This window comes from Cryptomeria japonica, chromosome 6 (assembly GCF_030272615.1).
Source record: "Cryptomeria japonica chromosome 6, Sugi_1.0, whole genome shotgun sequence".
In the NCBI taxonomy this organism is placed as follows: Eukaryota; Viridiplantae; Streptophyta; class Pinopsida; order Cupressales; family Cupressaceae; genus Cryptomeria; species Cryptomeria japonica.
The window spans coordinates 13,964,665-13,981,492 of NC_081410.1; the positions used below are offsets into that span (position 1 = coordinate 13,964,665).

Sequence of the window (16,828 nt, forward strand, 5' to 3'; positions counted from 1 at the left end):
CTCCAGGGTGGCATAACATGCATTGGATTCTTTGGTGAAGTGAGAATTTACTATTTTTAGTAAGTTAGGGTTTGGTTGTTTGGATGATGTTGTCTTACTGATCATTCCAAGCTCTTTCTTTGGATGTGAAGATCATGCTTTTCAGAGGAGTATTTCATGACTTACTATTTTTAGTAAGTGGCAATATGAAGCATTTTTATTTTTGGCAGTTTGGATAGGGTCCTGATCCTGCAACAGTTTAGTGGTCTTCATTGCTCAGCTTCATCCTAGTTTTTGTTGCTAATCAGTATTGGAGTCATAAGTGGTTTAATTAAATATTATTTCCTTGTCCTAAGGTCTAATATTTAATTATTTGTAGGTGTATTATGGGCAACTTAAGGAAAAATATTTATCTGATATCAATATTGTTATTTTCCTAAGTCAGTGGTGTTAATAAGGTTGCGATTGGGGATGATAAAACATCTCATGTTATATTATTTTTATGTTGCAAATTGTCACCTAAGGTAAAGTTCAAACTTTACCTAGGAAGAGGGGAAATTGGGCACCATGTCTAGTTGAGGACATGAAATGAGTTTGAATGGAGTCTAGGCATCATTTGCATTTGAATTTGGTGGACCAAGAAGTTATAAATAAGAGCCTTGGGCTCTCATTTTGGGTATCTTGAAAATTGCATTGTTATGCTGCCAGTTTGGCAATAGAAATCTGAGCTTCGAAGTGAGCCTTCCTAGCTAAGTGTATTTTTGTACTTGCAAGACCTTACCTAGCTGTTTTTCGTGTTCTCTTAGTGTTCTTGGTGAGTTTTTTGAATTGTGGGATTGCTGGTTTTGTTGTGGATCAAATTTCAGTGTGTTTCCAGGTTGTTGGGAAAGTCATGGCTGGAGCATACTTTCATTCATAAGTGTCTGTGTGATCCCCTGCTGCTTCTGGGTATTGGCTCTTTGATTTTTTATGTCCCAGGTGAAGGAATTTGTAAGTTTCCAGCACTAATCTCTGAGTATTCATTTTAATATTGCAAATCAAAATTCCCAACTATGGCATTTTTCCTTGTGTGGGCATTTGGAAGTAAGTTGAGTTAAGTGGGATGTTTGGTGGTCATTTTATTGGTTGTTCTTGATTAGTATTGATATATTAGTAGTTTGGGTTTGGTTTGGAGTGTTTTGGGCAAGTTGTGAGAGTGTTTTATGCATTTTAGTGTGTCTTGGTGTTGTTGGTTATGCGTTTCTAGCTTGTTGTCGAAAATTACAGATTTCCAGAAGTTAGTGTTTAGGTGTGCATTTAGGAGTGGAGTAGATTAGTTAATTTGGGAGTGATTTGGAGAGTTTTGGGTGAGTTTGGAGAGAGATATGAGTGTGTCATAGCTTCTTGAAGTTGCTGGTCTACGTGTCATTGCTCCTAAAATTTCATAATTTCATGTTGAAGGGCTTTTGGGGAGTTAGCACTTGCTTGGGAATATTTATCAACTTGGACATCATTAATTCTCTATTCAATCTCTCTAATTCCTATATTGTAAGGTTAAGTAGTAGTACTACTAACCATTTCTGATGTGTTGCTTTCCCACTGCATAAGTGGAAGAGGCTGGCTTAGCCGCCTTCTTGCTTTGTAATTCAGTTTATGTACTCAGTCCTCCCACTAAAATATGCGGTAGAGTGATAGCTTAATGTAATGTCCTCCCACTAAAATACCCGGTAGAGTGATTGAATTTTAATTTCTTGTTATTTCCCTTGGCTAGTTTACCGCCAAGAGTTCAGTTTCTATCTTGCTAGATAAGAAGAAGGGGCTGGCTTGCCGCCCGTGCATTGTAATTTCAGTTTGGTTTATGGTGCTAACGATCCCTAGAACACCGTATGCTCTCACCCTCCCAGATTGGGTTCTCTGTGAACAAAAGGTGGAAGGGTTCCCTTTCAATAGTTTGGATTATTTCTCTAACCTTAACGGGTTATGGTGTTTGCTTGTAATTCTTATTGCTAAAAAACCAAAAAAATAAATTAAGGGAATATTACAAGAAACCAAAAAAAAGAAAAGAAAATAAATATACCTAATGGCTAAAATGGTTAAAAAGAAAAAAGAAAAAATGCAATGAGAAAATAAAATAAGCCCACAAAAAAAAAAGTAAATAGAAAAAATTAAAAATTAAAAAGTAAAGCAAGTATATATAGACACACACACACATGTATATGTATATGTGTGTATATAAATATATGTGTGTGTAAAAACATATACATAAACCAATGCACATATATACAAAATCATACAACCAAAGAGAATATATACACTAAACATATATATACATATTCACACAAACACAAGCTATACATATATATATATATATCTGTGTGTGTGTGTGTGTGTGTGTGTGTGTGTGTGTGTGTGTGTGTGTGTGTGTGTGTGTGAGGTTAATACATACAAACAACAAATTCAATCATATATAATATATAGCTATAAATATATATTATATATTTGGAGTCATGTAGTTTTCGTCTTTATCTTTTTTATTATGATTAATTTGGGACATGATGATGCGCTCTAGAGTTGTGGTTGCAGACATGTTCATTTCAGGTCTGATCGACCTTGAATGTTCTATTTTTGCTTTGATGATTGTGGCGTATGGATAATGTGTTGTTTTGGTCGGTGAAGTTCATCATGGCGTGGTCCACTTCTCATTCCTTTCCACTGTGAGAATGTTTAGTGTAGACCTATTTCAAATTATGTTCTAGTAAATTCCTTGGTCGACTTGGGATAGTTTTTATTCAAGAGATTAGTATAAATAAAGGATAATTGTAATGAGAAATAGATAGAAGCAAGTGGATTGAAAAAATAAATCTATTTCATGTTGGTGAGAATTTGTGTGAGGTTATGTGAAGTTGTGGTTGAGCCGTGTGGTAGTGTGTTGTTGGTGTTTGGTACTGGAGGCAGTGAGCCAAAGGTTTCTTCCGACATTGCAGTGTAGTGGCAGTTGTCCTACAATGGTGGATTGCTTATTTTTTCCTTCTTCTTCTTCTAGGCAGTGAGCCCTTTTCTGACAGTTTTAGCCAGACAATGAGCCCACCTACAATGAGCATTCTAGCAATGAGGCACCCTTTGTAAAAACCACCTTAACTGGTGTCACCCTAACAAGTGTTTTATACTTGAGAATAAGAATTCTTCGTGGTTTTTCCCTTCTTGGGTTTTTCACATAAAATCTCGTGTTTCATGTGTGTGCTCTCTCATGCTTATGCTAGTTTATGGTTGAGTAATTTAGTATTAGTTTACCAGATCTGTTTTGTGGAATAAGGAAAACATTTCAATTGACAACTAATTCACCCCCCCTCTCAGTTGTCTGGGATATTCAACAATTGGTATCAGAGCTTTGGTTCTTGCAAAGGGGGAATAACCGGTCAAGGAAGATCCGATGGCACATAAATTGACTATTCCTACCTTTGAAGGATCCAACTATAGTTTCTGGAGAGTGAAGATAAGAGGATTTTCGGATATCTAAAAGGTTTAGAAGATTTTGGACTGTGGTATCCCAGAGGATCACATTTTTCTCTAAAAGCTTATACTGATGCAAATTAGGCAGGAAGTGTTGATGACAAAAAGAGTACCAATGGAGGAGCATTTTTCCTTGGCTCTCAGTTAGATGCATGGTTAAGAAAAAAACATGACTTTGTGTCTTTATCAACCATAGAAGTAGAATACATTGCAGCCACATCATGCTGCACTTAGATATTTTGAATGAAGCCGACATTGAAGGATATTGGTGTGATGTTTGATGAACCGATCTCAATCATGTGTGATAATACAAGTGCAATAAATATCTCTAAGAATTCGGTATTGCATTCTAGAACAAAGCATATCTCTATTAGGTATCACTTCTTAAGGGAGAAGGTGTTGGACAATGAAGTAAAAATTGAGTATGTTCCTACAAAAGAGCAGGTTGCAGATATCTTTATGAAGGCTTTGTGCAAGGATACTTTTGAGTATCTCTAGTAGCTGGGGATAACACCCCTTCCTAGTTTGAACTAAGTGCATTTAGCAGTGCACTAGTCTAGGGAACTTCATTTATATTTTAGGCTGGACTAATGATTGGTGCTTCCTCTTAGGGGGAGTTGTGTGGGTTCTGAAGTTGATTACAAATGCTAAGTTGTTGTCTGCCTTTGTCCTTGATGGCAAATCGAGAGAGATTGGAGAGATTGGAGAGATATAGAGATGTTTGGGGAAGAGATGTATAGATAAAGGAGTTATTGAATCTAAGTTTATTATTTTCGTTGATGAATGTTTCCATCAATGACAAAGGGGGAGATTGTTGCAAATGTGAAGTTGATAGTGTATCAGTATGGTTGTCATTGATGTCAACATACTATTTTTGTGTTTCAGTTATTGGTTTGTGCTCTGCATTTCTGATATGTTGTAGTTGTAGTCATGAAGTTTTGGTATGTTGTTGGATATTGCTTTGGGATGTCATTCTTATGATTTGGTGTTCCAAAAGTTTGGCTCCAAAAGTGTATTAAGTGATGATGGTGTTTGACAGTGTGTTTGTAGTGCTCTGCATTTCTGGTTTTGATGATAATATTTTGGAGTTATGCTATTTTCGTCTTTATCTTTGTTATTCTAATTTGGGACGTGATGATGTGCTTTGGAGTCGTGGTTATGGGTATGTTCATTCCACATCCAATCAATTTTGAATGTTCATTTCTTGCTCCAATGATTGTAGCGTATGGATACCGTGTTGTTTTGGTCAATGAAGTGCATTGTGGTGTGGTCCACTTCTCATTCCTTTCCACCATGGGAATGCTTAGTGTAGACCAATTTCAAATTGTGTTCCGGTAAATTCCTTGATCGACTTGGGAGAATTCCTATTGAAGAGATTAGTATAAATAAAGGATGATTGTAATGAGAAATATATAGAAGCAAATGGATTGTAGAAGAACATTTGTTTCCTATTGGTGCAAATTTGTGTGAGGTTATGTGAAGTTGTGGTTGAGCAGTGTGGTAGTGTGTTGTTGTTGTTTGGTACCCAAGCCAGTGAGCCAAAGGTTTCTTCCAACATTGCAGCGTAGTGGCAGTTATCCTACAATGGTGGATTACTTCTTTTTCCTTCTTCTTCTTCTAGGCAGTGAGCCCTTTTTTGGCGGTTTCAGCCAGGCAATGAGCCCACCTGCAATGAGCATTCTGGTAATGAGCCACCCTCTGTAAAAATCACCTTAACTAGTGTCACCTTAACATGTGTTTTATACTTGAGAATTAACATTCTCCATGGTTTTTCCCTTCTTGGGTTTTCCACGTAAAATTTGGTGTTTAATGTGTGTGCTCTCTCATGCTTATATCAGTTCATGGTTGAGTAATTTAGTATTAGTTTACTGAATCTATTTTTGTGAATAAGTAAAAGATTTCAATTGAGAATTGATTCACCCCCCCTCTCAGTTGTCCTAGATATTCAACAAAGATATCATGTCTCTGAGTTGAGGTGTTATACCCAGTTTTTTGTCCATTGTTAGAGACCAATAGTTAGTTACAATGGATCCTTGCATATCCACAAAAAACATTCATGATTTTATGGGGCTTTTCAGAGTCATTGTTCATTTTCTATTGAGAATTGTGGATCGTATTTCCAGACCATGTTGATAAATCTATAATGGAAGACTCGTGTGCTTGATGGGTGATGGATTTTTGCATGGCAATAGATCTAGATGAGTTGGTTGATCCTCTGACCAACTCAGGTTCTAATTTTTGGTAGGTACATTGTGGGTGGCATCATTTTTTGAGCACATCGTATGTGAAAAGGCTTGCATTTATGATGAAGGATAAAGGCTTCAGATTGGGATGAAAGTTTATTGATTGCATTTGAATTTTTTTTTAGACTCAAGCATGTTATCCAAGGATATTCTTGATGGTTCCCTGGGTAGAATTAAGACGACTCATAAGTTGGGTGAACGAGTGAATTTGTAGAGCGACAGATAAGACCACTTCGTTGAAGCTAGGTAGCAAAAAAAGACAAAGCACATTTCTATGTGAAGTCTTTGACAAGAGGGTAAGGAAGATTTTAAAATTAGACTATGATTTGAAGATACATGCCATAAGAATGGTTCTAGGTGAAGAGATTTTGCTGACATACCATTCTTATGGAGTGAATTCTAACACCTTGATAGTGTTTCTTGCAACATTGCTCAATGTAGGGGAGTCAAAGGCCATGCAAACATGATTTGTAAGAGATTTGTTAATAGTAATTTTTTGGGTGAGTTGAATGATGTTTTGGAGAATGTTGAGCTTGGATAGGGTATCCCACTCCCAAAGGATTAGTATTTCCTTTGATGACGTGAGAAAGAGGTGGCTAAGTTCTCTTTATTCATTCTCTTGACCCATTAGTCCTTCCTCAAAGGAGGTTTATGTTGGATAGAAGTGTGTCCTTCCTAAAATTGATGTTGGGGTTGGTTTCGAAAGAGAAAGAGGGTAGGATGAAGATGTATCTATGGGAGGAAGGGTTTATGGGTTTTCAGAGAGAAAATCTTGAAGTTGAAGAGGGCGATGTGGAGGAGCTTGAGGAAGAGAAGGTGGATTTTGGTTTGAAGGAGGAGGCATAAGATCTTGGGGTGCTAGAGGAGCATGTCAATTATTGTCCAAACTGTATCTTCAAGGCGTGACTAGTAGTAGGGAAGCATGGATGACTCAACTAGTGAAGAGTTTTTAGTCTAGTCTAGTATGGTCTTGTAGGGGGTAGGGTTTTAATATTTTTTTTGTATTTACATAGTTTGTTATTTCACTACATATTGCTCCTTTTTGTGGTTGAGAGCTTGGTTCATAGATTTTCAGGGGATGGTGGTATGTTGTTAGCTTACTTTTTGGTTCTATGGAGCAGGGATGGATTAGTTCCCTCGAGTAGGATAGTTTTTTGGGGATGAAATGTAGCAGTTTGGGTAAGTAGTTTGTTGTCCAATTTTGGACTCTCAATGGACATAAAGATGCAATAATTTCATACCATTAATATATATGGGTACAACCCCATATAACTTCTATTTGCTTATTAAAAAAATTAAAATTTAAGCTTAGAATAATTAAGCCTAGATTTTTAAAAATTTAATTTATAAAAAACTCAATATTTTGAAATATTTGATTTGGATTTTCAATTATTAATTTACATTTAATTTAATTATTTTGATACATTTTTTATGTTTAAAATTTTAATTAAAAAAATTGCAAATTTGCAATAATAAGATTTATTTTCAATTTTTTTCGTGAATTTTAATTTTGTCCAATTTAATTTAATATAAGTATGCTAGTGATAAATTAAATTAATTTTAATAACTTTAAATTATTATTTATAATTTCATCAAAAGACATAAATAATTAAAATAAATTTAAACTTAATGAAAAATTAATAATTAGAATAAAGCTAATTTTTTGTTTAAAATAATTTTTTCTTTTTCCTTTTAAAAATTAAAACAGTAAATAGAATATCCTAATAAAATAAATAATAATGAAAGATATTCTTATCAAAACAAGGTACCAGTAAAAATAATTTTTTCTTTTATACACATTCTTTTTCTAATTCTATCATCTTACACATATAACATCTTGCATAAAAGATTAATTGTATCTTGCAAACTTCTTAATTATGAATCATGATTTAAAAAAGGTGGTCCTATTTCATATGCCTTCTTCCACACAAATATAAATATATAATAAATTTATTAACGTATAGCATATATATTTTAAAATAATAAATAAATAAATTTAAACTAATTATTAAGAAATCTAATATATTAATAAAATTATCAATTACAATTACATAATGTTAATAAAATAGATACTAGTATACCTATTTTTAATAACTATTAGTATGACGGAGATATATAAAATTAATTAATAGTTGACAGGAGAAAAATAAATATAAAAAAAATTGTATTTTATACATTTGAATGTTACAGAAACATTAAATTTAATGTTTGTAGTTTTTATTAACACATATTTATTCATCTATTATGTGAGTGTAATACACCTATATATATATATATATATATATATGTTTTCTTAAAATTTAAAAAAAAAAGATTTCATGTAAAAATATACATATAAACTACACAAAAATTCACTTATAACAAAAATTAAAAACTACTAAATTTTAATTAATTCAAATTAATTTTTTAATCACTAAACAAAATTTACAATAATTCTAAGACAATTAGCAACAAATTTAAAAACACTGCCCAAAAATGATGACAATAATACTAACGACGAGTACTAACAAATACTTCAAAAACCGCCGTGAAAGAGACACTTCCAAACTTAAAAACTCTAAATAAATAGAAACTCCAAATTCCTGCATCTTGATCCAAATTTTATCTCAAGGTGACCATGACAAAAAGCTTTTTAAGAAAATAATAATATAAAATCTACAATAATAATATAAAATCTACTCCTCTTGGATGTGCCATCAAATGGACAGCAAATACAATGATTCATATCTCAGTCTGAATGACATTAGATGGCGTGCAATCTGACAGACGGTGTTTTTTCTCGACATCTTATCCATATTTCTGTCTCAAACTTATACCTATCCCTTTGTCTTTTCTACTTAAATGTTAATTCTTCACTCAACAATATAAGCTTTCCAAGGAGAGGATTAACGATTACACAGAAGTCTAATCACAATATAATATATTATCTGGAATTACGTTCGATAGGGTGCAATCTGGCAGACATTAAATTCACGTTTTTTAAGTGGTGTTTTGTTACATGCAAGCTCTATCAGTTTTGGCTCCTGCTCTGCTGAAGGAAATCGATTCAGTTTATGTTTGCAGTGCATACTAATGGAGAGGCCACTATTATTACCACAACAGCAGCAGCAGCAACATGGTGTCTTGGGATTTTTTAAAGTTGACAGGGAAGAAGTGAAGATGCAATTGAAAATTGCAGTGCCCATGATTTTAACAAATATTTTTCAGTACGCTATAAACCTCGTGTCCCTCATGTTTGCAGGGCACCTGGGTGAGCTTGAGTTGGCTGGTGCTGCACTGGCCAGCTCCTGGGCTGTGGTCACTGGCCAAGTTATAATGGTAAGTGTTCTCAGCAGTCTTTTTTCAATTACTTGTTTACCGTTTGGGTTGTAAAGGATAGGATTCATTTTCCAAATCTGAAGCATTTTATCTGTAACGATTTCCGTTAGAAGAATAAAGAAAGATTTTACTTTATGTTAAATGAATACTTTTAATATTCTGTTGGTTTGGGATGCAAATCTATAATTGATCTTCTTGGATTTAGAGCTACGCATTGAGGATTTAACATTCCATGGTATCTTGTCTCTGATAAAGGGTCTTCTTCCTTTTAGTGCAAAGGAGTGCACTGCCCATTGTCTCGGCCCGTCTTAAATCACAGGCTAAGCAACATATTAAGTCTAAAGAATATCAGTCAACTCTGACTAGAAGTCAAAGCTTAATGTGTAAGATTTAAGCAGTACCCTCTTAAATCACAGGCTAAGCAACATAATAAGTCTAAAGAATATCAGTCAACTCTGACTAGAAGTCAAAGCTTAATGTGTAAGATTTGAGCAGTACCCATTGTCTCTGTTTGCATCGAAAACTGAGGATATAACATTTCACTTGTTTTTGGTACATATATAATCCATCTGGTTCATTTGAGCAGCAAGAGTTGACGGTTAATATTCCGTTAGTAATTGTTCTTCTTCATGTTAGTAGTGCTGAGGATCCGGATTTAACATTCCATCGGTATCGGGCGCACGGGTAATTGATCTTCTTAGCTTTAGTGCCAAGGATTGAGGATTTAACTTTCAATTGGCACTTGATGGACAGATAATTAATCTTTTCTAATTTTGTAAAGGACTCAGTGTTATCCAGACCAGCTTTTGGATGGTGGAATAATTTTCTTTTTTGGAATTTTTCTGATCCGGCCAACTTCACCAGTCGACCAATTGCTACATGGCAAAAAACTTATTGTTTGTTAAATAGCATACAAGAGGAATTTGTCTCCCAGGACTTTAACCTCCTTTGACTACAGTATTTAGTATTGACAATCTAGTTCATTGAATGGTCTTGCTTTCTTGCGTGAAGCAAGACAAGGAAATAAGAAAATAAATAGATTTCACTAATAGTAAAATTGACCATATGCAGGTGCTTAATGCGCAACCAAACTAAGTGTTTATACAGAAATACAAGAGTACAATAACGAACACAAATCCCATAGGAAGTGGCATCAATTTCTTTATTTAGCCATTGAGGACACTGGGCAGTAAACAAATCATATATAGATGCTTAATGCCTCTCCGGAGCTAAATGGGTAGTCACAGAAATAAAAGAATACAAGTCAATTGCAAAGACCCATATGAGGTGGTATCAATACTTTTACTTATCTCTTCAGGGCTTTCCATCATCCTTTCTGTGATTCTTGCAACCTTCAGCTCCTGCTGAGAAAAATAGGGTATATAACATTGCTACACTCTAAAACCGTCATGAAAGAGACGTTGAGTGGAAAAGCTCTGCCACAAGCAACAAGAATCTTACTTCCTTGTTGATCACTGCAAATTTCACCGTGAATGCCCTTAGAATACGCCATAAAGAGAAAGCTATGGAAAAAAACCCTTAAATCCAAGGGCTATTTCATTTGAATCTGTTAGGCTCTTCCTTGACTGTAGATTCATCCGGTTATAAGAGAAATAAAGCATATAACATTGTCGTACCATAGGACTATAAATTAAATGGAAAAGAGCTGTCACAAACAATGGGAATCTTCCTTCCTTGTTGATCAGTGCAAATCTCACTCTCAATACTCTTGAGAATATGTAAGATAAAGAAAGCTATGAAGAAAAAAGTAAAGCTCCAAAGTTCCCAAAATTTCCCCTCTCAAATGGCTAGAAACCTGTACTAAAAATTCATTAATTTCTTTTTACCCGTTTTGATAGTTGTGTAGAAGCAATAATTTATCTTTCTAGCTTGTTTGTCATATGTACTGATTAAAAATGTTTAACGAAATTGCTAATTGATAAGTGCTATGATATTTCAACTACATAATTTTTCTCTCTTTGTGTGCATATTTCAATAAATGCTTGACAAAATGTCCATTACATAAAAATGTGAAAATAGATTTCGTTGTTTAACAACACCATGAGGAAATCACCGTAGATAGAACAGCATTCATAACTCAACATGCTATTACAAATAATTACAGCCAAGACTTTGTTGTTCAACAACACCATGAGGAAATCGCCATAGATAGATCAGCATTCATAACTCAACATGCTACTACAAATAATTACTGCAATGACTGATGTATTTGATGGATTGCAGAACTGAAAAAAGAAAATATCTAACCTCTGATTGATGAAGTTATAGACTCATATTGGAATCCCATAATTAAAATTATTTTTGATTGCTAACTTCATTAAAAACCATATAATTCCCACTACAATCTGCTGTGATCTGCAGTTGGAAAATGTCTAACCCACATAGTGTAATGTACCCTTCTCAAGCTTAATCTGTTTGAGAACAATTATCCTATTTTTTGAGTTTTTCTGTAGGACAATTGGTGAGCAAGGCAGAACAACAACTTTCCTGGAGAGCACAAGATTGATCAAGTAATAGTTTTGTTTATGGCAGTGAGTTTAGGTGATCTTGGTGAGCCTCATGATGCTTTCAGAATGTGATTTCATTCTTTTGGGAGCTCTCCACACTTCTAGGAGAAGCAATCTATATTTAGATTGATATCAAGCTGTTACAGTTCATCATCCTATGTCTTTAAAAACATTATGATATGGTAAAATATTTATATTTATCTCATTTTGATGCTTTCAGCAACTTGGCTGAATAATTAAATAATTAAATAGTTATAACTTAAGTTGTCCTAAGAAGGATAAATCAAAAGGACAACTAAGGTATAATTAATTTATAGAAAGCATTTTAAGTTGAGCCTTTAGAAGGGCACTAGGCACAAAGGGGACTTTGCTTTTATGAAGGATTATTATTTAATTTGAAGAAAATATTTTTGGAGGGAAACGAGGAAACTAACATTTTATTTCCTCTAGTGTGTTACAAAAAGGAGGATTTGAGCTTATTGTGGAGGTTACACATGTTATGATATTTGCTTTTGCATTTGAGAGAATTTGTGTTCATCTCTAATATTCTTGAGGATGAAAACCCTCTTGAAATATTAGTTTCAAGGATGAAAAACCTCCTAGATGGACTTAGTGATTTCATCCAAAAGTCCAGGTGTGCCTGCAAGAAAAGTTTTTTAATTGTTGAAAATGGACTTTTTTTATTTGCAATGGTTAGGATGTTATTTGTTTAAATATCTCAATTGTTTTGAAGTATTTGTAGGGTGACTTTGGAGGTCCCTGGAGGTTGTACTACTCCCTATGCTGGTTATACTTCTTCTTGGGGGTCGTGACAACAATAGTCTTTGATTTTGTGTGTAGTGTTGCAAAAATAATCATCATTTTTTCTGGCTGTACAAACTTGTTCTTGCTGCCCATGTTGCTATGAAGTGAAGCGTGAAGTTAGGAGGCTGTACCATTACACTTGCTGGTTGTATAAGTTGGTGAAGGAGGCATTTGTAATGTCCCGATTTTCGTGTTCTCTTTGCAGTTGGCTTTGATCTTCTAGGTGTGTGTCAGCCTTATCAGAGTGGTTATTTTATGTTACCAGTGAGCTCAGATGGTCGAGAGGACTTGGAGGGCACTTTCTGAAATTATTTTTGGCTTCTAGTGTGATCTCTAAGATTTTTGGAGAGAGCATCTTTTTATAATAAGTCACCTTGTCGGATTTGATTATCATCATTCATCATTAGTATCACTTTTGTGTTGTCAATTTTCGATTCCAATGCATTTTGACCGTTTCCACAAGTTGGGTGTAATAGTGGTCTATATTTGATTTAATATTACTAAGATTACTATTTTAATTAAATTAATTTAATGGGCACCTTAGTATAATATCTCATTGGAATGAGAATGGAAAGTTTTAAATGTTGGGTGCTTAACCTTGTGACTATGTGCTTGAAATAATTAAATATTTAAATAAATCACTTTCAGGGATAAAGGTTTAATTAGATTTTAAAGTCATTTTATATGCTCTGTATAAGAACTGCAGCAGTATATATGGACTCATAAATCTGATATTCATCAAGTATAAGGAAAAATAAGTGTGTTCCCAATGGTGTTTCAGTCCTTTTTGAAGTTATGTGCATCTAGGTATTGCCTACAAGAGTTGTGCAGCATGTTTCAGTGTGTATCAGTTCTGTTTTTATCAGCGAGACAACAATATTGGATTGATTTTAGACGTACAACAGCATTCCATTTCATCCCTACATGGCACTAAATAGCTGGTTCTTGATTTAACTGATTTATGTATGCTATTTGGTTTAATTGAGGATCATTGTTGTTGTTGTATGGAGCCTAATCAGACTCGGAGGTTAAATTTTCTCCACTTCTATCGGTGCAATTTCCCTCCAAATCATTTAATGGGGGTTTGGGGGCAGCGCCCTTGGCGCGCTCCCTATTGTGGTACAGGGCAGGGTCGAGGGGCAACGCCCTGTGGGACCCCAAACAACTTTTATCATCTTATAAAGGCGTCGGGAGTTATTTTTCTATTGGTTGACATATTCTAACCCTATTTTTGTAACCGACATAAGTCTTGATAAAATGGTTAAGGGTTAGGGTTTTCTATAGAGAATTTTCTGTAGCATTTGCAATGGTATTGAGTTGCAAGACATTGCTGGTTTTAATCTGTTTGATTTGCTGGATAATAATATTAGACTCTTTGTTTGGTGGATGTAGCTTGAGTTTGGGTAAACCACGTTAAAAATTGTCTCCTCATTGTTATTATTTTTGTGTTTTTCATTCCTTTGTTTAATCTTTATTTGCATATAATTTATATTTTCTACGTGCAATTCCTAACAATTGCAATAGTATTTTTCAGTTTGTAACAACTTAGTATAAGATCTTATTTGCAGCCATTGCTCATTGTTTAATCTTATAATAGTAGATATCTTATAATAACCTAGATGGTAGTCCATAGTACCTCAATGGTTTCATATTTGCATTTTAATGTAATTGTACACTCCATTGAATAAGAAAAGAAGTGATTGGCTTTGCTGCCTTTTGTGTTTTCTTTCAATTTCTGGCATCAGGCACACTCCTTTGAAGAAGTGTAGACTTGACTAGCTCTTCCGCCTAGTATTTTTCTTTTAAATTTCTTGCATCAAACACAATCCATTGAAGAAGTGAAGCCCTAGCTAGTTTTGTTTCCTTGTGTGCTTACTTGATTAGATCACTTCGTGTTTGAGTGTGGTCCTATATATCGTATGCTCATACCTTTTCCGTTTCAAGAACTAGGTGATCAAAAAGTGTTAAGAGCATTGCATTGTAGCTTTGCTTCAATTGAAAATTTCAATTTTTTTGGGGTAGTTATTACACATAGAGGTGTGCCTGGGTATTAGAGGTTCCCATGACCCCTCTTTAACATCCACACTAGTACCTGGAAATTTCACACCCTTTTCCTTGGTGGACATTATGTAAAACAATCACTATATGCCCCAAAACTTATCATTGCCTCCTTTACTTGGTACAACCAACTTCTAGAGATGTATGGCCTACCTTGAGAGTTTATAGTATTTACAAGCTGGTCAGCTGGAGTGTTGTCGGGTAATTATGTCATATTGTAATTAGAATGTTACATGTGTTAAGAGTTGGTGGTTACAAGACAGTTGTCGGCAGTTGGCACCGGACAACCTATACCGACACCTATATATATGTACTTGGTTTCCTATTTCAGTGTGTAGATATTGTCGAAGAAAGCTATGTTTTGAATGTACTGGCATTTGGCATTAATGAATACAGACATATGAGTTCTTTTGTTTACTTGCATTGCTGTATACTATCACATTTCCTACATTTCTGTACTGTTATGCACTATTGAACACACACACACCCCTCGAGGGAAAACATTTGGCGTCGTTGCCAAATTAAACTTGGAATGACGGGAATATACTACATGGCACGACGATAATGGGGCAACTAGTGAGCGAGGGGACAAGTAGCAATCCCAAGGAGGAGCCGACGAAGTCGTTCGAAGGAGAGGGAGCACTGACAAGGGATTTCACCTACATCCTATAGGCATCCATCGAAACGTACGGAGGGAGGCCACGGTTGAGGACGTCCCTGAGAGCGCAGTGTGGAGTGCCCTTGGCATAAGTCCGGTCGTAAATCGATTGAAGAACAACTTGCCTAGCTTGTTGGCACAGGCGTTCCTTGCTCTCCAAACTCGCCGGCAAGAAACCTACCGTGAGACCCGTCGACAACAAATTTTGTAGCAATTTGAAGAAAGGAGTCGACGAGAGGAAGAGGAACGTGATGAAAGCCGTCGACGAACCTTCAACCCCATGACAAGAAGGAATTGATGACCGTGATGCTGAATAAGGATAGAAACCGTGTGCCGAAGGGGCAAGAAGAAGACGCACACGAGGCAGCGAGGACACTGAGGTTAGAACAACAAGCAGAACATTGACGACGACTAAAGAAACTTGTTGAAGAAAGCACAATTGGCAATGATGTCTCGGGTGCTGAGGGCCAAGTTTGCGTACTAATAGAAACCACCAGGAAGCAGTTGGGGGACCTTTCCCTGACATTGAAAGAGATTGGTGATGGGAGTACGGTAGAGCCGTACACACCTTACAGGGGTGCCGAGACTAGGAGGAAGAGGAGACAGAGACCGAGAATAGAGAGGCGAAGGATACCAGTGTGACCGAAGGTGTCAGGAGGACACAAGGTCAGGGTAGTAGAAGCAATCTGTTCGGTTCAGGCTCATCACACCCTGGTAGTCAGAGCAACTTGGTGGGACCCAATGTACCAAATCTCGACAGAGTACCTCTTGGAGGACCAGTGTCTGGAGGAGTTCCTGGATGGTCGAGTTCGAGTTCCAGAGGGTAGATTGGGCCGCTGCTAAGGAGCATGATGGCGAATCAGTAAAAATTGCCTAAGTTCAATGGAGACAAGAAAGAAGATCCGGTACGACATTGCCGTACATGTGAAACAATCTGGTCAGCCAATGGCGTGACCGACAGGGCAGAATGGGTGGTGCAATTCCCCGCCACCCTACGAGGGGTAGCCATCGATTGGTACTCCGATGCTGATAAAACAAAGCTGGCAACTTGGGATAAATTACATAAAGCCTTCGAAATTGAGTTTCGACTTCTCAGAGACAACAATGAAATCGTGGTGGAAATCCTGAGTACCAAGCAAGGGAAAAGTGAGACCATCCGAGCATATAGTTAGCGCCTAAAGGAATTGCTGGGAAAAATGGACAACCAGCCCGGTGATGGATTAAAGAAAAGGTTGTTTGTGGAGGGTTTGAAATCGTCCCTTAGGAGGAAAAAGAAATTTGTACCACCCACCTCCTACGAAGATACCTATAACCGGGCAATGGACCTGGAAAGTGAAGGCAAGACATCCAGGAAGAAGAAAGACAAATCCTTTGGGGAGGAGGACTCCTCCGAGGGTAGTAGCAGCAACGAGGGGTCGAGCAAGAAGGTGCAAGCCCTCCAGAAGGATATGCATCACATGATGAAGGAATTCAAAAGTATGAAGGGAAGCACCAGCAAAAACGAGGAAGTGTGGTGCGCGGAGTGTAAGGAGGAAGGTCATACAAAAGGCTCCTGTCCTAAAACGGCCTTCTGCGACATTTGCCAAGTGTTGGGACACTCCACCAAAGAATGTCCCTACAACATGAAGACATGAGGGAATCATGTGCTCTTCACCCAGGAGCAGCCATCATCCTTCGCTACAGCGAGCACATCCCAGCCTCAAGCCAACACCACGACATCATCTGGCAGTTACAGAGGTAACTGAAGGGGA

General features: G+C 36.2%; 1 protein-coding gene across 1 annotated transcript in view; it reads left to right on the forward strand.

Annotated features, from left to right (window-relative positions):
• The first annotated feature begins 8,432 nt into the window (after positions 1–8,432).
• Positions 8,433–16,828, forward strand: part of LOC131069919 (protein DETOXIFICATION 19-like) — a 57,117-nt gene continuing 48,721 nt past the window's right edge. Inside the window, exon 1 of the mRNA XM_058005467.2 lies at positions 8,433–9,029. Coding sequence (XP_057861450.1) covers positions 8,784–9,029 — 246 coding nt within the window. The 5' untranslated portion in view covers positions 8,433–8,783. The remainder of the gene's footprint in view (positions 9,030–16,828) is intronic.